The sequence below is a fragment of the Archocentrus centrarchus genome, chromosome 19 (assembly GCF_007364275.1).
Source record: "Archocentrus centrarchus isolate MPI-CPG fArcCen1 chromosome 19, fArcCen1, whole genome shotgun sequence".
Taxonomy (NCBI): domain Eukaryota; kingdom Metazoa; phylum Chordata; class Actinopteri; order Cichliformes; family Cichlidae; genus Archocentrus; species Archocentrus centrarchus.
This window is the reverse complement of record NC_044364.1, coordinates 13,403,583-13,426,467: the sequence shown is the minus strand read 5'-3', so window position 1 is coordinate 13,426,467 and position 22,885 is coordinate 13,403,583. Positions and strand designations below refer to the sequence as shown.

At 40.9% G+C, this 22,885-nt stretch overlaps 3 protein-coding genes across 5 annotated transcripts; 2 read left to right on the top strand and 1 right to left on the bottom strand.

Annotated features, from left to right (window-relative positions):
• Window positions 1-1,970: 1,970 nt before the first annotated feature.
• On the top strand, window positions 1,971-3,526 carry crygmxl2 (crystallin, gamma MX, like 2). Its single transcript, XM_030754977.1, has 3 exons — window positions 1,971-2,087; window positions 2,484-2,726; window positions 3,202-3,526. Exons 1-3 carry the CDS (start codon window positions 2,079-2,081, stop codon window positions 3,475-3,477), a joined length of 528 nt encoding a protein of 175 aa, XP_030610837.1. The 5' UTR covers window positions 1,971-2,078; the 3' UTR covers window positions 3,478-3,526.
• Window positions 3,527-4,043: 517 nt separating this feature from the next.
• Window positions 4,044-6,335, top strand: crygmx (crystallin, gamma MX). Its single transcript, XM_030754719.1, has 3 exons — window positions 4,044-4,072; window positions 5,327-5,569; window positions 5,756-6,335. The coding sequence occupies exons 1-3, from the start codon at window positions 4,064-4,066 to the stop codon at window positions 6,029-6,031; spliced, it is 528 nt and encodes a 175-aa protein (XP_030610579.1). The 5' UTR covers window positions 4,044-4,063; the 3' UTR covers window positions 6,032-6,335.
• Window positions 6,336-11,824: 5,489 nt separating this feature from the next.
• Window positions 11,825-22,234, bottom strand: aldh18a1 (aldehyde dehydrogenase 18 family, member A1). Of its 3 annotated transcripts, none has more exons than XM_030755497.1 (17): window positions 22,164-22,234; window positions 20,407-20,558; window positions 19,836-19,985; window positions 19,185-19,289; window positions 18,943-19,101; window positions 17,354-17,444; window positions 16,601-16,725; window positions 16,214-16,358; window positions 16,051-16,124; window positions 15,839-15,938; window positions 15,272-15,492; window positions 14,738-14,875; window positions 14,424-14,619; window positions 14,195-14,316; window positions 13,817-14,003; window positions 12,670-12,765; window positions 11,825-12,515 (listed from the first exon to the last, which is right to left on the bottom strand). In XM_030755497.1, the coding sequence occupies exons 3-17, from the start codon at window positions 19,977-19,979 to the stop codon at window positions 12,319-12,321; spliced, it is 2,100 nt and encodes a 699-aa protein (XP_030611357.1). In that variant the 5' UTR covers window positions 19,980-19,985; window positions 20,407-20,558; window positions 22,164-22,234; the 3' UTR covers window positions 11,825-12,318. The 3 variants fall into 3 exon arrangements, with proteins under 3 accessions (XP_030611357.1, XP_030611358.1, XP_030611359.1); XM_030755498.1 differs by having other exon boundaries at window positions 18,949-19,101; XM_030755499.1 differs by lacking the exon at window positions 22,164-22,234 and adding an exon at window positions 21,813-21,938 and having other exon boundaries at window positions 20,407-20,550.
• Window positions 22,235-22,885: the final 651 nt, after the last annotated feature.

Below are 22,885 nucleotides of genomic sequence, written 5' to 3'. Positions count from 1 at the left end.
AATGAGCTCCTCGGACACAATGGAGCTGTGAATCTAGCACCCCCCCCCCCCCCCCCCCCACCACCACCACCACCTCTACCCCCATTCTGTTCCCCTCTTCTTTCCTTTTCTTCCATCATTCTAAGATGAAGAGTGGAAAGCTCCGCAGCGGGTAGCTTTCTTCTCCTCCGGGGGGAACTAAGAAAGCAGGCAAGGGTCTCTGTGATGTTAGTTTCCCTTCAGGGTGGGGAGGAGATGTCTTGTAGCACAGCTAAAGATGATCATTTGAGAGCCCGTGAAACAAGGTGCCACAGAGACAAGGCGAGGTCCCGACTAATGAGTTAGGGTTAGCTGATGTTCCTCAATGATGAAAATGAGAACAATGACAGTAATGACAGTGGCAATCACTTTTTTTCCCTTGGTTTAGACACTGTATTGCACCTCAGTTACACACTTGTCTCTGCAAATAGGTCAGAGGTCAGGCTTTGCCGCATCCTTGGAAGGTGGAGGAGTCCAGCTCAAAGACACCTCAACACACATAAAAAAAAATTCTTGCAACTATATCACAGTCTTAAAGCTTAAATGAGTGTTTGACAGAGTACAATTTCTCACTGTCTTGCAGCTAAAAAGACTTTACATTTAATTAGGATGATGAAAGAAATTATTAATCTATGAACATATGAGAAAAATCTAAACATTTGTTTCTTATACATTCTGATAAAAACCTTTCTCCCAAAGTAAACATTTGCTCCAGAAACTCACAAAACAAAACAACATCCCATCTGATAATCCGCCACAATTACACTACACAGCATGATGAAAGGATATCAATGGTCTACTTATGTCATAGAAAAAGAGAGGAGCTTCAAACATGAAACCTATTGAAGCCTATGAGAGTTTCAAGTCGATCAGTGATCAAAGGAGCAAAAGCTTATCAGTGCCGTTTCTTAGCACTGAAACAGTGTCATGTGGTTTTGGATATACTACCAGGGTAGCAGTGTTTATGCCTAGAAACATAATGGTTATTGTGTTTTATGAAAACATTAGACCCCCCCTTTTTTTTTTAACTGCGTTAAAGCTGTAAAAAGTGCACATAGTGGAGAGGGGGCACAAGCTCTTTATCCTCATGAAAGGCTAAAGGATGGAACTGACCTTTCTGGCATCAGCTGGGCTTTGGGAGCACAATACGTGGTGGCAACTCTTTCTGGCCTTTTCCCCTTCAGCTCTGGGCAATGCTTACATGCCAAAGACTCAAATCCAAACATCTATCATTTTATACAAAGACTCAAACACACACATGCCCCGAACCCCCTTTTTTATATCATAAAAACACACACACACACACACACACACACACACACACACACACACACACACACACACACACACACACACACACACAGTCCTGTCTGTTCATCTGCAAACAGACCAGTCCTGTCTGACATCACAGCACAACTGCAGGCTATGGAAGCAAAAAGAGACAACAAATCACTGTAGATTATATCAGCTCAAAAGCTCAACTCACTATCAACATCACCTTCCCTTAATGGGACCTGAACAACAGTTAAATTGTGACCTAAACCATGTCAGTAATGCTCTAAACTTAAGCTGGGACTAAATGAACTGTTACAATTTGACATCCAAGCAAGACAAAATGAAAACCATGACCTAATTGAGTACAACTTTAATGAGTGCCTCACAAAAATGACCTGAGCTGCTGCTATACACTTTAGACGCTTTGTTGTCAGGGGGGCCGCATACTCAAAGGGCCTTTGTGCCATATTTGAAAAGGCTGCATCACAAGGTCATGGCGGAACAGGGGCCACGCAAACATAGAATAGCACTTGTGTAGTTGTCATTTTTGTGAGGGGGGGGGGGGGGGGGTCCCAATTCTATGGGTAAACTCTAGCAGATAGGAGATAAGTTACTTTGTCTCATACCCATAGGCTATGAGACAAAGAGAACAGTAGCTGGCATCTGAAAAGGTAAAGAGTAGTAGTCCCCAATGTGTCAGAGGCCTCATGATCAGCAGGAGAGTATAAAAGGACCTGTAAGTGTGTCTAACTCTACGGTGTGCAAACATCCACAGCCCTACAACCATGGGAAAGGTATGAGCTCACAGGCAGTAAGGCATCACCTTTAGTGAGGTGGTGAAGAGGAAAAATGGCATTATTTGAAAACATGCAGGAGATTCAGTGGAGGAGAAGACAGGGCATCAAAAATACTCATTCGATTTTGTTTTGATGTGTTCGGCTTGGACAAGCAGAAAATGCTCTTCAAATTAAAAAAAAAAAATCAGCTCAAATAGTGGTTTCAGTTACCTCGATTTTCATCTATTAAGTATAAAGTAGTGGAGAGGTTCGTAAACTCAAAGGACTCAGGAAAAATATTTGAACTTGCTCACAGGACTGCAGCATCCCCTGCAGTCTATTCATGAGTATATCCAATAGCATGTCTTTATGCCTAACACAAAATTTGGTCTCTCTCGCCTTTCTCTCCTCGAGATTATCTTCTACGAGGGCCGCAACTTTCAGGGCCGCCACTGGGAGTGCAGCAGTGACTGCATGGACACCTTCAGGCACTTCAATTGCTGCAACTCCATCCGTGTCAGCGGAGGTCACAGCGTGCTCTATGAGAAGCCTTACTACATGGGATACCAGTACATCCTCGGCCCTGGCGAGTACCCTGACTACCACTGCTGGATGGGCTTCAACAACTGCATCCGCTCCTGCCAGATGTTCCCTCCTGTAAGTCAGTCAAACAGACAGATAGAATTGGTAGCACCCTCCCACCCCCACCCCCCTTCACTCACCTTGTACATCAAAAGCTGCTTTGGAAATGGATGTCAATCACTAGCTTTTTGATGTCATTTACAGATACTCACACAGGTCATAGCATAAAAGTCTCTGCTGCAAGGCCCACAAGGAGACCAAGTCAGCCTTTAAAAAGAATATGACATACCCCCCATAAGACTTGGTGCCTTCACTCTAATTCTGTTTGTCACGTTGAGTGTTTCTGGCAGTTCAGGGAGGAAAAAAAAAAATCTAATTCTGTCATGCGCCAAAAGAGTTGTTGCTCAATCTCGTTTTGTAGTTAAAGAAACCAAGTAGTGCAAGTACTAAATTAAAAAGTTAGCTTGGTGTAGAAAGAGGTCTCTAGAGCTTACACCTACCAAAAATAGCACAATAGTCATGATTACCCTTTGTTTCCTTTCACATGCAGTACAGAGGATCCTACAGGATGAGGATCTACAACAGGCCAGACATGATGGGGCACTCAATGGAGTTTATGGAAGACTGTGCCAATGTGTATGAGCGCTTCCGCTACCGTGACATTTTCTCCTGCAACATCATGGAGGGTTACTGGATCTTCTACGAGCACCCTAACTACAGGGGACGCCAGTATTTCCTGCGCCCTGGAGAGTACAGGGCCTGTGGTGACTGGGGCTGCCACAATCCTATGGTGGGCTCATTCAGGAGAATGAGGACTCTCATGTAAACTGCACCCATGTGCGTAGCAAATGAACATTAAACACCTAACTTTAAAATAATAATGTGTTTTGTGAGCTTCTTTTTTTTTTTTTTGGAACATACACATGAATGCAAACTAAAATAAAACTAAAATAAAACTCTGTCAAAGCAGCAAATTTGCTTCCTGATTATGTTGATCTCACAAAGCCGGCTACTTATATGGGTTCAACATAAGCAGGAAGCAGTTATCTATGACCATGCCAAACACCTATAGAAACAAGTTGAATCTTTTCTGTTTGCTGGCCTGTCCAGCTTAACAGTCTGCATGTAGGTTTCTAGCATTCATGCCATTAAAGGCAGATGTTGCAACTCTTATTGTAGGCCTTTGAGAAAATGCAGTTGGACAGTATTTTCCATAGACAGACAGAGCTTTGACAAAGACAAAGCGGCTGCGGCAGCTCAACAGCGGTATAGTGTTCCGCCGTCTATAAAGCACACTGTGCTGACGCGACAAAGCTTTGTTTCATGTTTGCAAAGCCCTGACCTAAGCAGGGTTTATAAAGAGGTCTGAGAGAGTCCAGCATCTGGCCTGGTCTGAACTTAACACAGTTACAATGGGCAAGGTAAGGAAGAAATTTAAAAACTATACAGTTTCACTGATGTTTGATGTGTGGTATACTGATTTGGGTAGGACATACAGCGCTTAATAAATGGATTAGATCAGCTGTCATAAGAAAAACAAAAATATTTTTTAAATCTGTCAAAAACTTGTTTAAAACTAAAAAAATTCTGGTATTTATTAGACAAATATCAAAGTGAATCCATCCCTTCACTGGGCTTCTCTGAGAAGACAAAAAATAATCAAGCATAACATTCAACCATTAAAACCAGTTTTTCTGTTCTGTAAGCAAATAACTGTATCTTAATTTTAAAAAAAAAAAAGTAGTTTCATATTTTTTCTGTAAATTTGAAAATTCATGGATAACAACAATAATTATATTTTAGCTTTAAAAATATCATTTTTGATTAAACAGCTTGTGCATACTGGTGGATTAACCATGATGATTAATCATGAGTTTGATAATTACCAATACTGTCAATTTAGGGCAGCTGTGGCATAAACCTTACACTGTGTGGTGACCTAATAAATTCGTTAAGTGCTGCAGATAAATAATTAAGTTGAACTAATAAATGCTGATAAGGCAGTCAAAAACATTTTTTTTTGGTCATAAAAAATGTTAAATACCTTTAAAGAGTAACAATGTATTACTTTCTGGGTTCAACATGTCATTAGTTCCTAAGAACTGCTTACCATAATTTCATAACCTCTAAACTGATGTAAAAAAAAAATGCTAAAACTCCAAGGAAATGTCATAATTCTTAAATAAAATTAAACAGCATGAATAACTAAGCAATACTTTGTCTTCTGGCTTTATCTTCTCTCAAGGATAGTATAAGCCTCAATTATTTGACTGATCTTATAGTCCTATTTCCTGTGAAAACAGACAGAGAACTTCAGAAAAGCGTTTCACACTTTATTCATTAAAATGTACCAAATGCTATACTTTATTTTATTCAGCTTTGCTTCTAGCACATCATTTGGGACTTTTTTGTACTCCCTTCAGCTTATCTTTTTTCAAAAATCTCCACTTGCAAAATTTCTATTCAGAAACTTTGTTAGATAAAACTTTAAAAATCTGTCTCAGAATACTGAATAGTGTTGTAAGCGAAACTATGAAGACTAGGAGTTCATGTAATTAGTGTTTAAGAGCCTGACAGTCTAAGATGACTACTTTTACACATGTGCCGTGGTCTTAGTTTGTCTTTGGAACAGCTCCGTGGTGATCCACTAATGTTGAACCATCTGTCACATGCAGATTATCTTCTATGAAGACAGGAACTTCCTGGGTCGTCACTATGAGTGCAGTAGTGACTGCCCTGAGATGCAAAACCACTTCAGCCGCTGTAACTCGATAAGAGTTGAAAGCGGTTGTTGGGTGGCCTATGAGAAGCCAAATTATGCTGGATACCAGTACATGCTGCATAAGGGAGAGTACCCCGACTACCAGCGCTGGGCAGGCTTCAATGACTGTATCCGCTCCTGTCGTATGGTGCCACCTGTGAGTTTAAACTCAGTTTCTTGAACCATTCAGTGTCAGTGGGTTATGCCAGGGTTATTGTAGCACATCTTGAACTGTAGACTTGGTAATGAGTAAGGATACTCTATGCTGGTTGACTGCGTCAGAAAAGTTGACTGTTTTGACCGTAACAGGTGGTTTTATTTTATTCTCTCATTTCTTCCCTAGTATAATGGGAACTACAGGATGAAGATCTTCGAGCGATCTGACTTTGGGGGCCAAAACATGGAGCTGATGGAAGACTGCCCAGATCTGAATGAGCGTTTCCACACCCGTGATATCTCCTCAGTCAATGTCATGGAGGGCTACTGGATGCTGCATGAACACCCCAATTACAGGGGACGCCAGTACTTCTTGCGTCCTGGAGAATACAGGAGGCACAGTGAGTGGGGAAGCACCAGTCCCACCATTGGTTCTCTGAGACGTGTCACTGAGCTCAACTGATTCCCATTACTATTATTTTTTACCCTTATTTAAATCCCACTGTTAAAAATCCCACCCTCTTGTTCCCTTAATGGCAGCACTGTTTCAGTGTGGCTCAACACTGTGGTGTCCAAACCTGAAATCATGCATTTTAATGATGGGGGTTTTGATGCGTCAGATGTTGGGGTTCTCATTTTGTTGTGTTGCTTTGCATTGTTGGGTAAAGTTCCTCCCCAAATTGGTGCTCAAGCAATGCTTTGGTTGTTCCACAGCAAAGTGGTTTGCCTCGCCGGTCCCTAACCTCCTGTCCTGCTGGAATCACAATAAATGAAAACTTGATGAAAGTCAACTAAAGGAAGCCTTTGTTAATTTTCTATTGACTGCTACAGCTGTCACTATCAAAAGATCAGGGGGATATAGCTTGTCATAAATCTGAGGGATATTTTTCTCTTTAATATGGTGATTGAACTTTAGTTTCATCAGGCCACAGAGTTAGATATAGTAGTGGAATCACTGAGGTCCTAACAATACCAAGAGTTTCTACAGTTTTTCGTGATATTACAGATCCACATACACAAAGAAAAATTATCAAGGAAACAGAAGCTTATTCTTTGAAGTTCAATATTAAAGACTGAAAAAAAAAAAAAAAGAGTATCTGAGGATGGGCATGTTGGAGTCTTTATGAGATCACATGGTACAGAGTAAGCTCTTTGGGTCCATGAAAGATGCCCATATTAGATCCACATCACAAGGCCAGTGCCAACTCAAAGAGTTGGAGTCAAAGTGGCCTGGTATTAGCCCCGAGCATCAAGCTCTTTCAGAACAAAAAACAAAACCCAGTCCACATCCCTGCTCATGCATTTTTCATCAGCCCAAGATACTGAAACCTTTCAGAAATAAATATCAATTATTGAAATTGTTAATTAGACACTACGCAATTGGCAAAGATACACATGAATAAATAACTCTGACGGTTAATTATTGATTCAAAAAAAATTGAAGCCCAGCAGGGAGTGCATTTGAGAATCTCTTAAGATCAAGCACAACAAGAAATATGAGTTTTGGCCTTGAGTAATGTCCAATTAAAGGACTGTCAGCGTTGCTGTTCAAGTCCAGTGATTTGCCCTTATCATCTTTTTTATATCTGTGGACAACAATGCCCAGCAGACAACACAACATCAACAGGGTGCAGCATGGGATCTGATCACCCAGGGTCTGAGGGCAATGCCTGATAAAAGATGAGAAGAAATTTTACAGGCTGACACATAACTGGAAGTTAATCCGAGGTCAAAATGAATGGTGACATCAGATATTTACAAAATTCAGGAAGGAAAGCATGTCGGACTTGCACAGAACTACAGAAAAAACATCTGTGGTCATTTTTATTTAAAGTTTATGGGTATAACATTGCAGTCTTTACATGAAAAAACAGTGCAGTCAAAAAACAAAAACCCTAAAAATGACCTTTTATAATATTCAGTACAGTAAATTTTACTTTACAGATTTTCTGTATTTTCACTGTTCCATCCTTCCACTTTCTTCCACTTATCCTTATCAGTGATACCTCAGTATTTTCATGGTTGATCATCCTAATATTTTTTCCCCTGTAAAGCTTCAGCTAAGTTGAAGCTGGAATTAAAAAAAAAAAAAAAACGCATCCACTGGGAACATTTCAACCAGGTATTTGTAAAATGCAAGGGGCAAAGGTTTATCCATCCAGCCTGTGCTGCTCAACTGGGTTCAGGCCACAGGGGCAGCAGTCTAACTTATGCTACTGCAGGAAATCTGCATTGTAGAAATATCAAAGCTTCAAACCCCTCAGAAACCCTAGTGCCCGATTCAGACTTCTGCAATGAATCTTTGCAGAGCCCACAATGTAACCTAGGTAACTACTGAGTGGTCGAGGCTGTTGCTGGCATTTATGATTGTGGGGGGGTGCGTTATGTGCTAATTACCTTGTGGTTGTGTCCTGGTGTTTTATATGCAGTGACAGCAATGATAGAAACAAATAAAATGCTGGGACTTGTTTCCCTCCTGGGTCTCCACTCTTTGTGGTGGACAGTTTTTTTTGTTTGTTTGTAAGCAAACATATTTATCCCTCAAGCTTTTCCACTTCTTCATACAGTCCCTCACATCCATTGTTTCTGCAGTCTCCATCCAGAAATTTGCTGACATCTGTGAGTCCTTATACTGGGGCTATGATTATTATTCTCTCACTAATCCATTCAAAAACTATGATGAAAAAGTAGCCAGAAATGCATAGATGGAATCAAGAGTACGGAACAGGTCAATCACAATAGTTGTGGGCTGCTTCAGTGCGATGTGCAGTTAAATTTCTAGGGAGGTGTATGTGAGGTTACTGTGTAGTTTACTGTGTAGGCTTTCAACACAGACTCGGAGTGGGGACCCCACCCTTTTATGGCTAAGAGCCATGGCCTCAGACTTGGAGGTGCTAATTCCCATTCCTGCTGCTTCACACTCGGCCATGAACTGCTCCAGTGTGAGCTGGAAGTTACCACCTGATGAAGCCAACTGAATCCCCATCATCTGCAAAACCAAAGATAAGATTCTGAGGCCACTGAAGCAGAGACCCTCCACCATCTGGCTACGCCTAGAAATTCTGTCCATTAAAAGCTAGTTTTTATTTTCCACTGTTGCCAAGTGCTTGCTCAAAAAGGGGGGTCATCTGATGGATGGGATTTTCTCTCTAATATTTAAGGGTCTGAGGTGACTGTTGTTGTGATCTGGCGCTGTATAAATAAAATTGAACTGAACTGAACTGCACTGAACCCCAAACAAGTTAACCAAGCCCAACAGGACTCCTTTATCATCCTTATGGCTCCCCTTACCTCCAAGCAAGCACTTGGTGACAGTGGGAAGGAAAAACTCTCTTTTAACAGGAAGAGACCTCCGGCAGAACCAGACTCAGGGAGGGGCAGCCATCTGCTGTGATTAGTTGGGGCTGAGGGAAAAGACAGGACAAGAAGACATGCTGTGGAAAAGAGCCAAAGATTAATAATAACTAATGATTAAATGCAGAGTGGTGTATAAACAGAGTAAAAGAGGTGAATGAAAAGAAACATTCAGTGCATCATGGGAACCCCCCAGCAGCCTAGGCCTATTGCAGCATAACTAACGGGTGGTTCAGGGTAACCTGATCCAGCCCTAACTATAAGCTTTATCAAAAAGGTAACTCTTGAACCATTTGAACTTGAACTCAATTTGAACCCCATGTCCCCAGCCTGCCTCAGAATACTGTTGAAGTTTTGATGAATGTGGGAAATGAAGATCTTGCAGACTGGGGCATCATCCCTGACCAGCATTTTCCTCCACCACCTGATCTAAATCACCACCAGGTGGTGATCAGGTAACAACTCAGCTCCTCTCTTCATCGGAGTGTCCAAGACATATCGCTGCAAATCTGATGACACAATCACAAAAATCAGTCATTGACATGGGACCTAGTGTGTCCTGGTGCCATGTGTACTTATGGACAAACTGTGAAGTCCAATAACAGAACACCACAGGCAGTTCCTCCCAATCACACTCCTCCAGGTCACACTGTTGTTGCCCATGTGAGCATTGAAGTCTCTCCGTAGGATGACAAAGTCCCCAAATTAAATACTCTCCAGCACCCCACCCAGAGACTCCAAGAAGGGTGGGTTCTCTAAACTGTCATTCAGTAGGTACGCACAAACAGCAGTCAGGACCCACTCCATGGCCTGAAGGCCCAGAGAAGCAACCATCTTGCCCACCAGAGAAAACCCTAGCATACAACCACCAAACCAGGGGAACAAAAGTACACCCACCCCTGCCGGCCGTCTCTCACCTGGGGCAACTCCATAATGGAACAGAGCCCAGCCCCTTTCCACAAAACTGGTTACAGATCCCAAGCTATGTGTTGAGCCTGACTATATGCAATCGATATCGTTTGACCTCACCAGATAAGTGACATTCCATGTACCACAACCCAGTTTTGGAAGCTGGGGATCCTTGGGTTAGCTCTTGACTGCCACCCAATCCACAAGCCCCGGTGGCGGGCCTACAGTAGGGCAGACCCATGTAGCTGCTTCAGGCTAGATGCTCACCCTCGAGCCGCTACCCTCATGAACTCTGTCCCAGGCAGGGTAAACTAGTCCCACAAAGGTTTATATAGATACAAAATTGGCATTAAATTTAAAATAACAATTTCAGTCAGTAACCCAGCAATGGAAGCTTCCTATTTCCATGACAAAATACTCCTCGGTGTCCTGTTATGTAGAAACCTTATGTTACTACAGAAACTAGATGCATGCACCTGCACTTCAGTAGCTACTGTAAGTGTAGCAAACAACTCTTAACACTTAAGAGATGGTAAAATACAATTCTATCAAACATTATGTATCAAAGAGGCAATACTGAATGTCCCTAGATTGTTCCGTCTCTACCTCCAGTCATTTAGATGATATTTTCAATCGCTTCACACATGAAAAGGACAAAAGAGTGAGATCCGAGTTTTGTCTTCCTCTTCATCTCTGAACCCTTTGGACTTGATGATGGGAAGCTGATTGAAGGGTAAGTAGTGCGTTTTGGAGAATGAATTCTTTAGATGACAGAAAAGAAAAAAGGAAAAAAAAAAAGAAGAAGAAACAGAGAAACCCAGAACATAAGCCTGTGATTCCATTATTAGTCTCAGTTCTCCTTTTCTCCCTTTTCATTTCTGATGGCTGGATAATTAAACCTCTATAGTATTGTCTTCCATGTTACTTGCCCCACTTCCAGCAATGCGAATTCCCCTATGGGCAACTTTAAAAAGGGCCTTTTTAGACATCTGTTTTTCAGATCAGTATGACTTTTTTCCCCATTAATTTGTGTTCTTTGTGAAAGTAGAAAGACTCGTGCCAGGACAGAGATGAACATACATGTAAAAATGCTCAACATTTCAACTTGCAAAAAAGAAGAAGAAAGAAAGAAAAATATCCAAATATTCTTTTTCAACTTTTATTCTACAATACCGCTATTAAATAACTGAAACTAATCCTTAAATGTGCATTGCAAGACATCAGATAGCAGCTCAGAGGCTGGAATGTTACAAAGCTTAATTTAAAGGCAGTCGCATTCCCCCTCCAGCTTGAAGGAGGCAGCTTGTCAATTACGATTCCCGCTCTGACAGAAGCTTTGGGCGCCAAAAGGAACACGCAGGAAAGCAACAAAGCATGGAAAAATGAACACAATATGCAACTATAATCAAATAAATAAATAAATGGGTGCATATAAATTGGAGTGTATTTAAGTGGGATTATTTTAGAATAAATCACAGTTTCCGATACGCCATAGAATTGTATATTTTTAATCCTATTAGTTAAAATTTTACTAATCAATTTACAAACTGATACTGTTACCTCATATATAAAAATACCTATTCCAATATATCATTTTAGCAAAATGCCTGAATTTCAGAAACATACAGAAAGTTCATCCCAGAATTAAAGCAAGGGGTACAAATGTTGCTTGAATAAAGAAAGCATTTACAGTCCAATCAATGTGAACCTTGTGGGTAATGATCCAACATAACCCACTCTGCCCTTAGTCACAGAGAGGATATAACATTAAACATAAATTAAATTATGATAATATTAGCATCATAATTAGAGAGAAGCCATTTTATATATACACACACATATATATATATATATATATATATATATATATATATGAATGGATTTTTTAAAAATCAACAACAACCATCCTTAAAGTAAGATATTGCCAAGAAATAAAGGAGAAAGATGATATCAAACAAGTAATGAAAGGTTTTTGAAGGTTACTGAATAGATGTGTAAGTAAATCCACAGTTTTAATATTATTCGCTAACAAAACCTTTAAAAGATTAATTTAATTAAAAGATGCCATTCCTAAAATTTGTTTGCCGAGTACAAATTCAGATGAGAAAATATGGATGAATCTTAATTTGTGTGTGAAGTCTTTTCATGCATGGTTTAAACACAGGGTTATGCATTGCTTATTAATTAGGCCCACTGCCTCCTACAGGAGTCTGCTACAGTGACTTACCCAACTCATTCATGTCATAAGTTGAGGTAGAATGTTTTTAGACCATTAGTCTTTGAATAAGAGAATAAAGTGAATAGGGGCGTCTTTTTTAATGTGCTAATAAAATAAACCATTGCTGTACTGAGCAGCTGTGTGCTTCAAAGGTTGAAGATAATGAAAACAGTCAGCCGTCATCTTGAGCAAAACCCTAAGGAGCTTCTGGATCGTGATGCAAACAATGTTTGCAATAAGACCAAAGGAATGCTGTCAAATTCTCTGGCCTAGTTGCTGTCCCTCTGTCCAGCTAAAGGCTGCCCGACAGGCAGGTTTTCATGGAGGTACTTCATGGTACCATGCTCCGAGAAGTCAGCTACTGTGTGTCCATCACCTCTCAAGACCCACTTGGTTGTGAGCAAGCCCTCCAGGCCTACAGGGCCTCGGGCATGGATACGAGCTGTGCTAATACCTACCTCTGCTCCTAGAGACAAAGACAGAAAGAGTGCAAGGAATAAGGTTTTTAAAAAAAAAAAAAAAAACATCATATGAAGATAAAGTGTCAGATAGGAATAAAAATATGCAGGCAGGATTAGAGGCAACAAAATAGGGAATGCCAACACAAGGCTACCACATACCCAGTCCAAACCGGTAGCCATCTGCAAAACGTGAACTAGCATTCCAGAAAACGCAGGCACTGTCCAGCTGCTGAAGAAACTTCTCTGCTGTGTCCTCTGTAAGAATAAGGCATCTTGTTGGTACTACTGTGTCTGTATACCTTTTTAGGCATTAAATCAAAAGGAATGCAAATAGAAAGTGAGCTGAAATAATACATTAATGTAAGAACATGCTTTAATTGCACCTGTATTCCTAAACACCCATCCATCCATTGCTAGCATGATAATCAATATCTTTCTCCCTGACAGTATCTAACACTTATACAAACTGATCAGTCTGGAATTCACTGAGGTACCTTCTGTGGTCACTAGATGGCAGCAACACATCCTTGACTCCAGGTGAGATAATCTTCAAGGTAGAAACACTGCCCTTCATTTTTGAAATGTTCTGATTGCCAAAATAAAAGCTGCAAAAATATTTTGACTATTTTGGAAGGAGGGTGAACCACAGTTTCTTTGTCTTATGGGAAACACTTAACCTCCCACCATTTAAAATCACCATTTATTCAAAACTTTCTCCACATGGGAACATAAAATTATAACACATGAGACATCAGTTCTGTCTACAAGGAAATGGCCACAGCCCTAAAGTGACAAAGTGCAGTGGAAACTGTACAGCATAGCTTCTGTCAAAATGAGTTTGGAACATACGGTGTGATGGCTCACTTCAAAGAGAGAAGCATGTCTGAGGATGTTTCAAAGTTATGATAAGTCCTTTAAACTGTTAATCAGCTGCTCTACATTTTAAATGGGCTCCGTCCACAATCTGGAGTCACAAAGGGAGGGTGTGCACTCATCCTGACAACAAGGTGTCACTGCTCATTAATCGATGTGTTAGAAAGAGAGATGTAAGGTGGACTCAGTGGAGAGAGAGAGAAGGAAATCTTGATGAATATTAAGGCACCTAAATGAAGAGGCATGGAACGAAAGAATGCCGACCAATCTGACAGGTACTACTCAGTCATGGTGAGGTAAAATATGAAAGAGATTGTGAAACTAAAAAGCAAAAGGGATTAAAAAGCCAATTGGAATTATGTATTTAAAGAGAGAGGGAGAGGGAAAGGGGGGCAAGAACAAAGTACTAACAGCAAGACATTGCATCACCTACCATTTTCCGTGATTATAACATCTGTGTGGGAGCTGCCATATTTATGCATGTGCTCCACAGCCTCCTCCATGCTGTCCACCACCTCCATGCAGCACTCCAGGTCACCATACTCTGTCCGCATAGACGTCACCTCTGAGGGGCTGAATGTTAGGTAGGAGGCAAACCGAGGACCTGCATGAATCTTCACCTGGTCACAGCAGACAAAAAAAATGGATGACTAGTAGTTGGATGACTAGTAAAGCAAAAAAAAAAAAAAAAAAGAAAAGAAAAGAAAAAGAAAAAAGAGTAACATTAGTTTTTGCTTAAGTCTGCTACAATAAAGTAATCTTGATTTTATTATCTGAACATCTGACTAAGTGTATGTGTTTGGCATTTTACCTGTTCATTGCGAAGCATGTCAATTATTTGGTCAAACATAGGGGTCCTGAGGATGTCCCGGTGAATCAGCAGAGTTTCCATGGCATTGCATGCAGCTGGGTAGCCACACTTCGAGTCTCTAACTAGAAGAGGAAAATATTAGTCAATCACTGGCATGTTATGACTGACAGGCATTTAGGAGAAGAAACGTGCATACAGACGTTGATAATGGGGAACTGCTTTGACTGACCGATTTTTATGACTTTGTCAACACTGGCATCTGCGTCAACATAGACGTGGCAGATTCCCTCACTGTGACCCAGCACTGGAATGCCCTTGGCCGCTTGCTGAATGGCCCGCACCAGCTGGGATGAACCTCGGGGGATGATCAAGTCGATCATCTTGTCCAGTCGGCACAGATCCTCCACTTCTTCACGGGTGCTCACCTTGTAAGAAATACAGGTTTGTCAGGCACAGCAGATAGAAGCTTCTGATGTAATGTGCTACAAAGATGACACAAGGTTTGTCCTGCCTTTTAATAAATATGTAGGAAATCAGTTTTACCATCTGTACTGCCTCCCTGATTCCATGCATGGAAAGGGCTTCCTGGGTGAGCTGGTGCAGGACACGGTTAGTGTTGGCTGCCTCTTTGCCTCCCTTCAGCAGCAGAGCATTGCCACTGGCTATTGCCAAGGCCGATACCTGGGTATTACAGGTGTTTCAGGAAACAGTGACAAACTGAATTTATAAATATGCAAACCAACATGTATATAATCCACAGAGTCTGCTTATGTTATGGCAAGTCCTGCAGCGATACAAGTTTTTTCATTTGTATTTTAATCACCTGTTCATAGCAATGTCCCCATAACCACTAACATATATAGACTTTTATAACTGCATACCACCAAAATGTGACTTTTATCCCAGTCTAGCACATGTAGGTGATGAGGTCAAATGTCAGGCTTATGAATCATTAATTTTTATTAAGAAAATTACTGACTGTCTTAATATTGTCTCACATGTTGTTTACCAACAACCTGGGTTTCATGTGCTTTTTTTAAGCTTTAAGAATAATAAACAGTTCCTTTGCAACAATACCTGGGGCAGGCAATCAGGTCGGGCCTCAAAGATGACCAGAAGAACCCCGATGGGTACAGTAATCTGCTCCAGCTCCAAGTCATGAGCCACTCTGGTCCTGCGCACCACTCGACCCACGCTGTCCTGGGCTGCCACGGCTATCTGGCGCAGACCTACTGCCAAGCTGTTAAGTTTGGCTGGTGACAGGCTGAGCCGCTTCAGCATGGCTGGAGGCAAATGTCCTACAGAAAGAAGAGACAGCAGACTAACACTTTGATAAAACTCTTAGAATAGCATTCATGTATGGGGAAAGTAAAGGTCGCCCTCTGGTGGCAATATATGAGAATGTCATCTCTTAGGTTCAACATCTAAGTTTCTGTTGCAATATACATGCAAAAACTGCTGATTTGATTCTTTAAGTCCAAAAATGTGTTAAATACATGACACATGAATTTACACACAACACACGAACATTTTCCTACAAAAAAAACCCTATTAGTTCAATACTAACATAAAATATCAAACAGAATTTCTGCAAGCATAGTCCATTTTTTTAGACCAGATTGACATGATGTGATGTCCTGTTACCCGCACTGACAGCCAGGTCCATGTCCATCTTGTTTGCAGCCAGAATGTCTTCCTTCCTTTCAGTCAGCAGGTCTGCTAGATGGCAGATGATCTCACTCCTCTGACAACAGTCAACCGAATAATTCAGTGTTTCTCTTTAAGTGATAAGGCACCCAAAGAGTTGTTATATTCGTCAAGTCATTAAAAACAAATGATTTAAAACAACATGTCACCTGGACTGGATGCAGAGATGCAAGGGTTCTTCCAAAACTACGTGCCATTTCTGTCTGTTCCTCCACAGATGGACCTGAAGGAGAGTCAGGGACAGGACAAACGTAAACAACTGAGGCTGCAGCTACAATATGGCTGCAGTAAAAATCATTCAGGTAAACTCACCAGCAGGTTTGATTTCAGAGAAGAAGGTTCCCACTTTCTTGCCCTCCACAATGTCAGTGATGACATGGCCTGTTACCTTGGGATTGGTGCCATTTGCAATGACCACTGAAGTGCCACCTTGCAATGCCCAAAGGGCAGCTTTGACCTGCAGTCATGCAGAGAATTAAAAGAAGAAAAAAAAAACTCATAGTATAGTAAGATTTACTTAATTTTGATACTCAACCCACTTAAACACCAATGTTTTGTGCCTTATGCATGCAATCACTAACATATTGTAAGACACCACCCCACGGAGACTTGGGTCAACTATTTTTGCTGACTGCAGCACATTACACGTAATAAAAGTTTAAACTTTTCCTTAATGGACAGAATGAGGAGTTAACAAACCTTGGCCTCCATGCCTCCAATCCCAACTCTAGACTTTGTACCATAAGTGATGGACTGCTGGTCTCCAGGGTAGAAGATGTCAATAAGCTTGGCATCATCTGTTCCAGGGGGGCTGTTGTATAGTCCTACAAATGAACATTTCTTATATCACTTATTTGGATGATGAAAGATTAAGATAATCAGCATTTACACATGTGCTTAAATTATTCTAACATGCATTTCATTACACGCAGTACTTAGGCCATAGCATATCATTCAAAAGTGATGAATAAAGAGTAAAGTTAGGAATAACAAAGCAAAGGTTGCACCCCCAGAAACATCCCAAAAACATAAAAATAAAAAGATGATAAAATCTCTGAAGATAAGGAAGCCCTACTTGATGATTGAGAGGTATCATTTTGGCATAAGTCGTGCCTTTTTCAAAGGAAAATCCTGCATAGCATACCTTTATTGTGCATAATCATATGATAATTTATGATGATCACTTTTTCATGGTGAAGTTGTGTGAGAGTTTTTAATATTCTAAGAAAAACCAACTGAATGACTGCATCCATAACAGGACACACGGGCGCCATGTGTCAGCCCCATCAGCATCAGTTTCAAACTTGAAGGCAGAAGGTCTGTGTTTGTCTTTCTCACATGGCTCTCAATTGACCCTGAGAGTGATGTTTTTTTCCCCTCAGTGAAGAGAGCAGACAGATGGTGTTGTTACCCAACACCTGACCCAGAGTGTTGTTGTGGTGACACACATACCCTCCACATCAGAGAGTGCGACGAGCAGGTCAGCCTTCATCTCCACAGCTAGCCGTGCTGCCAGGCTGTCATTGTCCTTGATGCTGATCACCTACAGAACCAGAAAATTGCTGATGTAAGTCATAAAGGCAGAAAAGGCAGTGGCAGAAAGTAACCCATCAGCCGTTAGCTCATCTGAGCACGTTTGTTAAAGACAGAACCAAGCAGATAAATTAAAAAAAACAAATATGTCAATATTTATGTACTGGCTGATTAAGAAACTACAGGCAACAACATCTGGAAAATGTCAAACAAATGATCAACTCATAGATGCGTGGAGAACTGCAAGTCAGTGTGGTCACTGTAGCGGCTGATTCTGCTGTGAAACTTTGTAGAGACTACAGCACAAGTGGCCGACGCCGGTGCCAGCATTTCTGGTTATGCATGGTGCACTATGTGTTAATTACCTTGTGGTTGCGTCGTGGTGTTTTACGTAAGGTGCCAGCCACGACAGAAACAAATAAAATGCTGGGACTTTTTTCCCCACCTGCGTTCCAACTTTTGTGCTCGGTTTTTTTTCAAGGGCAAACATATTTATCCCTTAAGTTTTTCCACTTCTTTGCACATTCCCTCATGTCCACTCAGAAACAGTTTTGCCAAACTTCCTCCAGGAATTTGCTGACATTTGTGAGTCCTTACATTGATATTGTGAAAATTATTCCTTATACTGAGGTGACGATTGTTATCTCGCATTGATAAATTGGAAAAACTCAGCAAAAAAGTAGTCGGAAATGCACAGGAGGAATCAACAGTACTGAAGAGGTCAATCACAGTAAATGTGGGCTACGTTGACACAAACATGTAGTTACATTTCTAGTGGGGGGAAAAAAATTCTAGGGAGGTACATGTCAAATCACGACATAGGGTTTCAGGGGGGGTTTGCAGTTAGGAAGTACCTGGGGGGGTGGCTGGAGCCTATCTCAGCTGCCATAGGTAAAGAGTACACCCTGGACAGGTTGCCAGTCTGTCACAGGGCTAACACAGAGACAATACAAACAGACAGACAACCACTTACACCTGTGGGCAATTTAGAATTAATCTAACCCCACTAACCGCATGTCTTTGGGAGGCAGCAGAAAACCCACACAGACACAGGGGGAGAACATGCAAACTCTGCACAGAAAGGCCCCAGCCAAATGGTGGATCCAAACCCAGGACCTTCTTATTGTCAGGCAATAGTGCTAACCACCATGCTACTGTGCTGCCCTATTTTAGAGGTGTGAAGTCAGTAATTGCAGTAATAATACAAACTAACACAATATAAAAAAATTCCCCAGCAGTAAATAAAGTTGAATTATCTGAAAGAAAAAAAAACATGGCATGCACATGCCTTTATGGTTGAGTGCAGAGCTGACAAGGTGAGGTAGGGTGGCAGAGCTGTTTCAGCATGTCTCTGTTTGTGTATGTGTGTGTGTATATGATAGAAAATAGTGTAGTTAATGAACAGTACATGTAAAAGATCATATAAACACTGTCTCTGCCAACCCCTTCAGCACCCCTGCTGCCACCATCACCACGACCAGCGGCGCCCCCATGCTGTCTGTACCCACATTTACCCCCTGCAGGTCGCTGTTGGGCTCCGGAGGGGGCACCACGGCATCATTGGTGTTGATGATTGGCACAATGTTCATGCGCAAGAGCTCCTGCAGTGTGCTGTTCAGGTTCTGCCTCTTTTGGTCATCGTGGAAATCCAGATTTGTCACCAGGACCTGATGGCACAAAAGCAGAAAATGTAGCGAGAGAGAAATTGAAATAGTAATAATTAATAAAAATAAATAATTTTGCCAAGCACCTGTGCAGTACAAGTGCTGTACTGGGTAAACATGGCCTCATACAGGGCCATCAGGCCACTCTGTCCAGCTGCGGCACAGGCTCGGGCCTCTAGCACTGGCAAAGACTGCAATACAAATAGACATCAGGTTAAATATTTCATCCTCAGGGACATATTTCATGTACACCATACCACTGCTGTGCAAGTTATCAGTAATAAGCAAGTCAGAAAAGTGTGATCTACACACTCTTTACAATATGAAAGAAATTTTATTGAAGTCTATCACATTTGTTCGCGTGAGCTGTTTGACAAAATTATCTGTACCCCCTTACATAAGTATACAAAGGTTTTAAATGCTGTAGGGTCTTTAACTCACAGTATAAAGCATCTTGAAGTGACTGTTGTTGTGCTTTGGCACTATCTAAATAAACCTGAAGTTTTACTAAACTCTAAACAATGAGCTTCACAATATTAGAAGTTATTGTGAGATATTATATTTTATTATACTGGACAGGTATCACAGGTGCTGAGTCTATCCACTATATATTCAAGAAAAAAAAAAGCATTTGGTGATAATTTTTGTGATTTACTACAGCAAGAAAATGGCAAAGTTTTCAACATCACCACGTTTATGTAAACTTCAGTGTTCCCTTAAGCCCCATCTTTTCTTACCATGTCTTTGAGTTGATTGTGTCCGGAGTGCAGGGCCTGCCGAACACTCTGGGACAGCAGGATCTCATGTCTCAGTCTTTGCTTGCCAAAGGCCACAGCTCCACTGGTGACAATCATCATCTCCCTGCCTTGATTCTGTAGCATAGCCACCTGCACAACCAATTAGACACATAACTGGGCCCATATTTTTTTTTTCCCCTCTTCAGACTCATTCATGGTTTTGATGTATATAGGTCAGTTTAACCAAATTACAAAACCATACATTTTGCCACTTGGTGGTAAATGTCCATTTTGATATTTTGTTTTATTTGTTGTGGTCTGGAGTGACTGGAATCACACTTGTGACAGTCAAAGCGAGAAAGGCTACTTCTAAATCTGTATTTTTAGTTAAAAAGAACACAAATGGGTTTCATTGGAACCACTTTACACCAAAGGCACAATCCTCGTCCCTACAACAATTTGCCCTATGTTTTGTAAATTATTCAGTTTGATTATCATTTCCACTGCCCTACAAAGATGCCTATACACAAAGCACAGTGTATAAAATGTTTGTTTTTATTTGGCTTCTCACCTGCTCCACAATTGAGGCCAGCCTCCCAAGAGCCAAGCCACACTCATCGCCACGTGTGACAACGGCACTGCCGAGCTTGACTACGATCCTCTTGGCCTGACGCAGTTCACTGCGGTGTGCAAAGGAGCTGCTGTGGGCCCTGCCCTGGAGAACTGGAAAATATTTTTTTTTCTGATTATTAATCAAGCCTAACATTAGAAAGGAACATTTAATCTGAGATGTATAGGTTCAATAGAGGAAAAAGAGAGATGTTTATATAAGCGTTTATTTGCACTCTTCAGTTCTTTTCACTTAATAAGCTGCTCAGATTGTTCATAATTCTGCTCGCTAGACTACATACTAAGTCAAACACCTGATTACACTGATACACTCACCATCCTCAAATCATCGCAAACAGGTTTCTTGAACATGGCAATGAGTTCAGTGTGCTCAAATGGCCTCCACAGTCACCAGATCTCAATCCAGCAGAAATGTGGTGGAACAGATACTAGCAAGATCCACCTAATAAGTGGCAAGTGAGTGTAGGTCTCTTCACTAGATCCCAGTTGCATTCTGGATCCAGTTTAAAAATCTCACCCTTCCACATTTGCTTATGAATCATTATTTGGATAAATGCATTTTCTTTAACTGAACACTTTTAACAACCAGCATGTTTTGCTGGGCTTTCGTTTCATTGATTGCATGAACGAGGCAAAAAGCATGAGGCCCTTCGCCACATCCATCTGCAACCTGGGAAACAGATAATCACAGCCTTCAAACTGCCAAATCAGCAGGGCCACTCAGAGAAAGCCTGTGCTGACATTACACATCTCTGTGGAGCAATGAGGCACATGAGAGAGGTGGGCAGAGAAAGCACAAAAAAGAAAAAAAAGAGCTGTGACATCTTTTACAGAGTAGAGCAGGTCAGAATCCTCCCTGCAGGCACAAAGTTTTCACAGCATGTTACTGCAGCAGTTTTCACCACATGTGCCTTGCGCCCACACACATTAGATTTAGTCATTTAGAAGTCAGTGAGAAACCCAACTTGGGGGGTGATTGCTCATTAGACAATTACAAATATAGTGATATTAAATGTACAAAAAGCACATTATTTCATTTTTTGAAGATGTTGAAGATGTTTTGTGATTATTTCTTCAATTACAGATCAATGCCTGGGTCTACAGAAATGCGAATACTGGAAAAAGCAACCGCAGTTCACTAAAGCCTGTTTTGTCAGACAATTTTATGAAAATAAATAAATAAATAAAACATATCACATCTTCATGAAAAGTTATTATTTTGAAGTGATTTATCACATCTCAAAAGGTTTCCATTCCGGGATTACGTAAAGCAGTTAATTAATTTTCATTATTTGGCATATGAGATTTACTTGCCTGTAATCCAGACTGCTGCATGATTATAATAACAGATAAAGCGCTGGATTGCTTGCCTTGTGTCAGTGGACTGGAGAGCAGCTGGCTTAAGGGTCTTGGTGAATCCAAGGGGATCTTTGAACACAGGGCGAGCCTCTGCAGCAGCATGGTCATTTTATAGTGTTTAATACAAGGCAGAGAAATGCAAACCGCGGGGGAAGGAAAAAAACAAAAACAAATGCACAGTACGACAAAAAACAAAAAACATCTAGTTTTGCTATTCACGTAAGATGTAAGTCTTCTAAATATGCAAAATGAAACCTGATCCCTTGCATCCACGTGTACAGTCAAAATATAAATAAGCTTCCGGCTCCCTGCATATCAAAGTGTTTCTTCTTATTTTACCTCCTGAAGTCTCAGCATATGCTGTCCTGTGTGCCCCTGTTATCTGTTAAGTCTTGCTCATCTTCTTCAACCTTTCATTCTTTCATTTATCGCAGCCGCAGAACTCTGAACTCCTCCCCTCCCTGATGAAACTGCAGCTTACAGCAAAACAGGAGGACAACGGAGCTGCCGTTTACAAAAATCTTTTAAAAATCCCACTAATAATTACAATACATGACTAACTCTTACTTGGTAGGCTGATATTAAATTATAAAGCTTTGACTTATAAATTGATGGTGAAGTGGCAGGAACTGACGTCAAGCCGGCCGGCGAAATGCGGAAAAAGAGCGGAAGACCGTTGCATATTCATTTTTTCAAAATAAAACCTCGCCTAATGTAAAAAAAATTTTATTTTATTTTACTCAACTACCAAGTTGAATTCATAAAGTTAACGATACATATAACAGTGTTAACATTTCTATTCTGCAGAATTTGGAAATATAAAATGCACCAAAGTAAAACTGTGCAACCACCATTAATACAAGTAACTTAAAAACACATTACCTTAAATAGATTAAACCTATTTAAATGCTTTATATTTTCTCATAAGTGCAGCCTGACATGTTTACTAGCCTGTTATTGAGAAATAGAATGAGAAATAATGCTCTACAAGCTCAATGTTTGCCAAACAACTAGGATTTGCAACACGTGGAATGTATTTGTGTGTATGGAAGCTTGCTTCC

Excerpts from the sequence above, each read along its gene's own strand:
- aldh18a1 (XM_030755499.1), bottom strand. The coding sequence starts at position 21,932 with ATGACCATGCTGCTGCAGAGGCTCGCCCTGTGTTCAAAGATCCCCTTG. Across the intron at positions 19,290-19,835 it reads ACAATCAACTCAAAGACATG|TCTTTGCCAGTGCTAGAGGC; the intron begins GTAAGAAAAGAT and ends TTTGTATTGCAG. Across the intron at positions 14,004-14,194 it reads ACATGCTTCGCAATGAACAG|GTGAAGATTCATGCAGGTCC; the intron begins GTAAAATGCCAA and ends TGCTGTGACCAG.
- crygmx (XM_030754719.1), top strand. Across the intron at positions 5,570-5,755 it reads CCTGTCGTATGGTGCCACCT|TATAATGGGAACTACAGGAT; the intron begins GTGAGTTTAAAC and ends TTTCTTCCCTAG.
- crygmxl2 (XM_030754977.1), top strand. Across the intron at positions 2,727-3,201 it reads CCTGCCAGATGTTCCCTCCT|TACAGAGGATCCTACAGGAT; the intron begins GTAAGTCAGTCA and ends TTTCACATGCAG.